The 8533-nt window shown below is 31.7% G+C and overlaps 1 protein-coding gene across 1 annotated transcript; it reads left to right on the top strand.

Moving 5' to 3' along the window:
• The first annotated feature begins 4099 nt into the window (after positions 1-4099).
• Positions 4100-6709, top strand: LOC145608132 (uncharacterized). Its single transcript, XM_081663731.1, has 5 exons — positions 4100-4301; positions 5673-5787; positions 5907-5996; positions 6106-6204; positions 6321-6709. Exons 1-5 carry the CDS (start codon positions 4234-4236, stop codon positions 6420-6422), a joined length of 474 nt encoding a protein of 157 aa, XP_081519857.1. The 5' UTR covers positions 4100-4233; the 3' UTR covers positions 6423-6709.
• Positions 6710-8533: the final 1824 nt, after the last annotated feature.

Raw genomic sequence — 8533 nt, 5'->3', positions numbered from 1 at the left:
GTTTGGTGTTTAGAGAGCCATAATAGCCCGTGATGAAAATCAATCCCGGGATCACCTGAAATCGGGAGGAAAACTCTAACCACTTGAGATCCATCACTCACATGTTCGAGGAAACTCTCAAATCTCATTATTAAGCCTACCCTGTGCTTTAGGAGAGAACTATGTTAGGTTTCGTGCCATGCACGGTTGTTTTAATTATTACTGTATATATATTCATTGAAACATAATGAAATATTACGTTGAATTTTTTTATTTCAAGGAAAGATAGCACAAGCATTTTATTAATGTAAATAATGTTTTGCCACAATTTCAATGTTTTGTGGAAAGGGTCTAATATAAACATATTTCGAGTAATTAATAATATCTCTCATAGCAAGTAGTAGCAACTAAGTGATATATGGTTTACATGTCCACCTAGCATGACAAAAAGCACAATAATTATCAAATAGTAAGCTATTATGTTGGATGTCATCAAATAAAACATGATTTTCCATGTATAAACTTAAAATATAAGAAACCAAAAAAAATACACTCTTAATTAATTTATACTCTCACTATGTAGTCCATAGAAAATCAGTTTTATGTAGAGAATTGATTCATTACATTACTCTACAATTTACTCAAATGAAAAGAGCATATTTATTGGACTAATTTTTTTTTTTATATAACAAAATTGATTATGAAGAGTGTAGTTCATTTTTTTTAATTGAAGAATTGTAGTTGATTTATGTATTTGAGTTATATTCCTGCTCAATTTATATAGTGTTAGTGATTTCTAGAAAAAACAAAAAAATATGAATTGAAAATTTTACAAATGTTTATTGTATATTTAATCAAGAAAATATTGTTACCGTAAAAAAAAAAAAAAAAAAAAAAAAAAAAAAAAAGATAATATTCTTAGAAAATATTTTACCAAAACTACATCTTCTTAAATAAGATTATTTGTTTCCTTATTCTCCATAGTTAATTGCATATTAATATAAGAAAGGTAAATATTATTGCTCAATTATATGGTTGATTAAATCAATTTTTTCTTTTTATAAATAACTTCCTTAAATAAAATTCTCTAATTATTTATTTTTATTAAAAAAAAATACCAAGGACACACCAGAAATTGACACGTGTCATTGCTGGTATGTCTTTTAGTATATATTATTATATTATTATTATTGATTGATTGATTGATTATTGATACAATAAACTTTGTATTCAAATTAGGGGTATTAGTGTCATTTCAATTATTTAATTAGGGGCATCTTTATATATTCGCCCCTTTCTTCTTCCGTTCTCCATTCCATGGTTCCGCCATTATTAGTCAACCCACCTTCCTCTATGCGAGCAAAGTTGCATACCAACGCCACCACCGCTTGTGGCGGTTCAAAATGTCTTTGCGAATGAAAAAGTTTTTTACCTAAGGGGTTTATATGGCCCTAATTAACACCCTTTGCTAGTAGGGTGTCTTTCTGTTAATGTGGCGTTGTGGTCATTGTTGAGGAAGGAAGAACATAAGAGGAAGAAGGGAAAAAAGAAGAGGGACACGAAGTGGAACATTGGACTGTGATGGTGATAGACACAAAGATGGTGGTGGTTGTGATGGGTTTCAAAAATGAACATGGGGTTGTAATGGTGATGGTGGCTAAGACGAACTCGGAGGTGATAGTGGTGGTTCGTGGTTAATCAGCGAGATGACAAGGAAATAATGATGGTGGTGGTTGTAACGGTGTAGATGCCACTGTACATAAAAAAATAAATAAAAATAAATAAATAGATAAAGTGTACAACATTACAAAATTGCCACTTGATGCAATTTATGTACAGACTGATCAACCGGGGCTCTCCATGCTTTAGTGATTGGTACGTATTTCGGTAAAGTATTGTGTAGAACGGACTCACGTGAGTCCGGTCATACAAATTGACAGAAATAAGATAATGATAGTCAGATATTAGATTATAATTATCAGATATTAGGTTATATGTGTCAGAAAATAGATAATAATGATCAGATATTAACTTATACTTATCAGGTATTAGCTTATTATTGTCAGATTATAGGTTTTCATTGTCAGAAATTAGATTATGTGGTCAAATATTAGATTATACAAATCAGAAATTATATTATAATGGTCAGAAATTAGGTAATATATATCAGATATTAGGTTATATATATATATCAGATATTAAACAATATTGAAATAGTTGAATTGCTAATATCAGATATTAAACTAGGACCTTGAAGTTGGAAATCAACCGCAAGTCTCCTGCACCAGAGGAGAGAGAAACAAGAGAAAGAAAGTATATTGGTGGAAAAGGTTGTCACTCATTCGTGACTAATCGTCTTCTTTCTAGGAAGCAATTCATCATTTTTCATTACTTGGTTTTCCATTTTCTTTTCTTTTAATTGTTAATTTTTGATTTCATAAATCATAATTTGTTTTTCGTTGCTCTTTTTTTTTTTTACAATTTGGGTCATCAATGTTCTTCGATCACCCTGGTCCTGCTACCATTGCCAAGGTTTGATCTGCTTTTCTCGATTCCGATCGCACTTATTTGGTTTTAGTGTTGTTTTAGGGGGAAGAGGGAGAGTGATGGCAGTGGGTATGTCGGAGATGGCAGCATCGTCGCCGCCGTGGAGGAGTGGGTGACTGATTCTAGGTTGTGCCTGGCCTAGGTTTGTGATAAAGGAGTGTGTTATAAACTAGACTCACGTGAAACGGACTCATACAAAACCTTCTGATTTTATTTTTAATGTTACCTTTTTATGGGAAAAGTGAACAAGCATTGTTATTGCATTAAGATCCGTCAAAACTGACGAAAAATGTAATGGGGAATAGTGTTCACACAAAATAATTTAGAGGTATCGTTAGTATCCCACCAAGAAACGAGATGGGCTATGGTATTGCCTACTTTTCTTAACGTGAGAAAAATAAATAAAGTAATATAAACTTAATAGCCATATAATATCATCAAATACTATAAACGCTTGAGCTCGACAAGTATTAGCACTATTGACAGTTTGAATAATGGCAAGAACATCACTTTCCACCCATACGATAGCCTCAGCTAGTGCAAAGTCCTGCATGCCCTCCGCCTTTTTTTAACGCAGCAAGCAAAATTTTGCCTTTATAATCAAGAGCCAACACCACTAGCTACATGAGCATCTAGGTGGCACCACCCACCTAGTAGGGGAGTGGCTATGGGCAGCACAAGGAATTGAATAACGTACACTCATGGAGTATGATTGTATATTAGGTGAAGTTCTTACCCTTGCTTTAATAATTGGTACGTATTTCTATTGTATGTTAAGGGAAGATTATTGTATAATTCGTATATTTGGATGTGAGGAATTGAGGTTGTCAGGATTGTCAAGATGATAACGAAAATTAACACTAAATATCTTTAATTTCGTGATGTAAAAATTATGAAAATTACATATTAATTAGATGCATATTATTACGAACTCAATAAGATCTCACTTGATATATTTTTCAATATAGATATCGTACATTTAATACTTATATTTGGTCAAATCAGATTATCAAATCAGATCAAATCAAACCGAATCGAATCAGATAAAATAAGATGATACCAATTCAAATCAAAAACTCCGTAAGCAAAAATTAGATACTCCCTCCGTCCCTAAATTACATTCTTCTTTCTTTCTATTATGTGAGGAATAAATATTAGAAAGAGGAATGTAATTTAGGGACGGAGAGAGTACTACTTAAAAGAATTAAACCAACCCTTAGTTCCAGTTGTAAGATTTAAACCAAAATGCATCAAAACATTCATCGTAAATAATGGATACTCCATAGCTCATACAACGCGCTTCATCATATCACCACAAGACTCGCGACCACATGCATCCACATCACACAACTTCAATTTAAAAAAACCAAACCGATTGGCCCGTCAGACGTGTTAACACTCAACAGGCCCCACACCCTCTCACATTATTTAAATCACGTGACAATCACGCTCTCAACCTCGCAAACATCCCTTTCCTTCTCCTCCCCACCTACTTTTATTTTCATGGTTTTGTAAAAAGTGACAAACACTAAATATTTTTATTTATAAAAAGCGTTTGAAATCTCAAGCGGCAATTTCACTGTTTGTTTCTCTCTCACTTCCTTCCTTCCTTCCTTCCATTGAATCTCTGTCTTCTATCTTACGGCTAGATCGAGGAGAGAGAAACCTCTGTTTAGAGAGAGAAACAACATCAATCAATCAATAACAATGGCGTTTATGTCCTTTGTTGGAAGAGTACTCTTCGTTTCTGTCTTCATCCTCTCTGCTTGGCAAGAGTTAGTTTATTTTTCTTTTAGATCTGCTTGTTTTTTCGTTTTTATATCATTAATTTTTATTTTTTTTTGTGTTTTTTTTGGAGTTAATCTATGGATTGCAGTTGAATTTAGGGTTTTGAGTATGAAGTTGTAGTACTGAGGATTTTGAAATGTGCGGTTTTATGTAATTTGGAATTTAGGTCATTGTTGTAAACTGATTTTGAATTTGGTTGATCTGATGATTTTTGTTGTGTTGTTCACTGTTAAATTTAGCCGACTTGTATGAATGCAATTTTAGAGGTGAACTCAGTGCTAAGAGGAGCTTGGATTTGTGATAAAACAATGTAATTGATTGATTTGATCTGATTTAAGATCTAGATCAGTCTCCCATGTGTGATTGTTGACTTTAATCTCTTCAGATCTTCGTTATTCGATGATTCCTTCTCTTAGATTGACTTCTTGTCGACTTTTCTCTAGTCGCGAATTCTCTTGGAAGTTTAATTAATCGAATTAGAAGCAGTTGTGTTGTGAGCACTGTTATCATTGTATTTTCTTCAAATCAATTTGTCCGCACTTTACAATGTATGTAAAAGATGTGCGTAGTTTCACTTATCATTGTCTCAATATAAATTATCAAAATTTAACTTTGTATATATATATGGTTTTATATGTTCTAGAAAATATTAATGATCAATGATGTGCAATTGAGTCAGAAACTTTGGGAACTAAGAGAGTGTATATATATTACTTCGTATATGTTTTTTTTAGTTACTTTGTGCTTATGATATCCTATTTTTTACTTTGTGATTTTGGAAATTGTTATAATTTATAAACTAATGCAGCTGTAAATAGTGATTGTGCTCTTATTTAGAGCATGCTTTCCCATGTCTGTTGGAGGCTTACCTACAATCATGGTTAAAAATCTTATTGCTACTTTTCATGAATATGCTTTGTAATGCATGTGACGTTTTTAAGATCATGTTTTGGGAAAAGCTTACTAATCTGAAATTCTGAAGTGTTGATATATTGCAAAGCTAAGAAAGCTTTCTTAATTTTCTATGATTATGTGTTACCTTGCTAGGCAATCACTGTCTTTTTTTGGGTATCAATACACAAAGTTCAAATGATTAGATGAAATTGAAAACCAGGAAAACCCCCAAGATTTTGAATTATGTTTATTTGTTTGTTTGTGGCATTACCAATTTTTAATATAAGAAAAGGGGTGTTTCATTTAGAATTGCATATACTTTCTCTGTACATTATGATTTCTCCATTATGTTTGTGTGAATCTGCAACACTACCATATCTTCAAGGGTGGTTATTTTGCTTGTGGACCTGCTGCATTACCATTATGCTGTTCTCACACTATAATTTTGTTTCCTTTTTGTGTAGGTTCAATGACTTTGGTGTTGATGGTGGGCCTGCGGCTAGGGCATTGCGTCCAAAGTTCAATGCTGTCTCTAAACATGTGTTATCACACACTGGGTTCAAACTGCCTGCAGTTGAGGTGAAAATTTATTTTGCTCTTTTATGTGTTTCCATCATTGCATTAAGTAATATCATGCTGATTATTACTTGAATACTTTATTCACTGTTGTTAAGCTGTCCTCCCTTTTATGTTAATAGATGCAACATTTAATTGCTGCCTCAATAGCCTTGAAGGGACTTGGAAGTCTTCTTTTCATATTGGGAAGCTCTTTTGGAGCTTATCTTCTCGTAAGTATACATAGTTTCTTGTCCCTCTTTTGAGCTCAGCCTCTAGCCCCTGACCAAATAGTGTAATGGTTTAAGATTGTCTTGACTATATTTTATGTTTTTCATACAGATTTTGCACCAAGTTCTTGCTACCCCTATCCTTTATGACTTTTACAACTATGATGCTGATCACAAGGAATTTGCGCAACTCTTTGTCAAATTTACCCAGGTGAGATATAAAAGATGTACACAATGCACATAGTTCTGCATCAGACTTGCTTGCTTTCTTTTTCTGCTTTAGAATTTAGTTAGTGTTTCTCATTGCTGTAAGCTGTTTCTTTGTAGAATTTGGCACTTTTTGGCGCTTTGCTTTTCTTCATTGGCATGAAGAACTCTATGCCAAGACGGCAAGTAAAGAAGAAGGCCCCCAAGGCAAAAGCAATGTAAGAAGAGTTTGGGAGTTTAATGTAGCTGAGGACAAGGACACAAGCAAAGGATTATGAGAACTGTTACCTTTTACTGGACGTAATTTTTGTACCCATTGTATCCATTCCCTTCTAGTTGTTGCTGGATCTCCTTTTATTTTAACCTACTCCGTAGTATCTTGATTTTGGCTCTTGCTGTATTTTTTTTTTCCCAGCGTAGACTTAAATCTTATATTGATGTTAATGCAAAGATATTGTAGGCACATTTCATATTTTCATGGTGATACATGTCATATTTAGACTCATTAAGTCATTATATAATGCCTTCAAACTTGAAGCTTGCAGGGGATGTTCTTTTCCATTTTTTGCTCAAAAAAAAAAAAAAAAAAAAATAATTGAGGGATTAGATTTATTTTTATTTTTATTTTATTTTATTTTTTTGAAAGAGAGGGATTAGAATTTTTAGTTCACTCTATGAAGACAAGTCACATCTTTTGTTACGTGGCAAATTAGGGTCTGTTCTCTTCAGTTTAATTTTATTTTAGTTTAGCTCAGTTCAGTTTCTAATCTCCTTTTCTTATATACAATTCAATTCAGTAAATGAGAACATGCCCTTAGTCTTTTGGTGATGTTTAGTTCACCAATCTATTATATTTCTATTTCATGTTCTACTAGTTGTAAATCTTGTACTTCAGTTTCCTTTATACAAACAAATGATGTTTTTTGCCTTTTTGGGCATCTAGTTGTGAGTAAAGAATTACAAATGATGGTGTGCTTGCAATCTTGCATATGTTTTTTGAATTTCCTTTTGAGATTGCTCCACATTTGGTAAATACTAAATACTACCTTCGTTACATACTATTTGCAACGATTTGGCATAAAGTAGAGAGGAAAGATGTCTAATCGTTGTAAATAATATGTAACGGAGGTAGTATTATAACTTGCAACCCTAATTCTTTTCACTTTATTCAAATTAAGGAAACAATTGATTTTACTTGTGAGGTCTTATTCTTTTCACCTTATTCAAATAAGTATTGTAAAAATAATTTAAGTATGATAATTTTAGTTTAATAAATATGTAGTATAAGTTTAGTTTGGTAAAAATTAGTTTCAATTAGTAAAAGCAATTAAAAACAAATATTATACTCATGACGACTTAGGGCCTGTTCACATTTACTTAATTTCAGTTCAGTTCAGTTCAGTTCAGCTCCAATCAGTTCAGTTCAGTTCAGTTCAAATCAGTTCAGTTCAGTTCAGTTTAGTTCAGCTCTTAATTTCCCTCTCACATAAAATATTCATTTCAGCTCAATTCAGTTCAGTTCAGTTCCAATCAGTTCAGTTCAGTTCAGCTTCAATCAGTTCAGTTCAGTAAATATGAACAGACCCTTAGTAAAATTAATTTTATTTCAATTATATATTTTAATTTCAGCAAAAATAATTTCACTTAAGTAAAAAGAAAATGTAGTGATCACAAACACAGCTTGACTAAATTAAAAATTTAAATTTAAACTTTGATGGCACATAATAGATTATAGATCTATTTGATTTAAAATCAAATACGATTAAATTAAAGATGGAGCAAAATCGCAAAAGTAAAAAAGAGAAACTAACTCAGTTTAATTAAAAATTTAAATTTTGATGGCGCATAATAGATTTATATCTATTCGATTTAAAATCAAATAAAAGTAAATGAAAGATGGAGCAAAATTGCAAAAGTTAAGAGACATTGACTCAATTTAAGACTTTATTTTCTTCAAGTAAATGAAATATGGGGCAAAATCGCAATAGTGAAAAAGAGAAACTAACCCAATCTAAGATCATATTTTCATACCTTTATTGTTAGGAAAAATAAGGGTTTTTTTTTTTTTTTTTTTTTTTTTTTTTTTTTTTTTGGAAGAATAGGAAAAATAGGTTTAGGCCATGTTTTCTTCATCTTAAAAAAATAATATTAAGTAAAAATAATTTCAATTCAGTAAAATAAGTTCTGTTCAGTAAACTTAAGTATAGTTCAGTAAATATAATTTCAGTTCAGTAAATATAATTTCAGTTTAGTAAAATTCAGTTTTCTTAAAGAAGAATTATAATAGAAAATCAGTAAAAATAATTTCAGTTCAGCAAAAATAATTTCACTTC

This window comes from Chenopodium album, chromosome 23 (assembly GCF_948465745.1).
Source record: "Chenopodium album chromosome 23, dcCheAlbu1.1, whole genome shotgun sequence".
NCBI classification, from domain to species: domain Eukaryota; kingdom Viridiplantae; phylum Streptophyta; class Magnoliopsida; order Caryophyllales; family Amaranthaceae; genus Chenopodium; species Chenopodium album.
This window is presented reverse-complemented; position numbering and strand designations above follow the sequence as displayed.

Excerpts from the sequence above, each read along its gene's own strand:
- LOC145608132 (XM_081663731.1), top strand. The coding sequence starts at position 4,234 with ATGGCGTTTATGTCCTTTGTTGGAAGAGTACTCTTCGTTTCTGTCTTC. Across the intron at positions 4,302-5,672 it reads ATCCTCTCTGCTTGGCAAGA|GTTCAATGACTTTGGTGTTG; the intron begins GTTAGTTTATTT and ends CTTTTTGTGTAG. Across the intron at positions 6,205-6,320 it reads TCTTTGTCAAATTTACCCAG|AATTTGGCACTTTTTGGCGC; the intron begins GTGAGATATAAA and ends GTTTCTTTGTAG.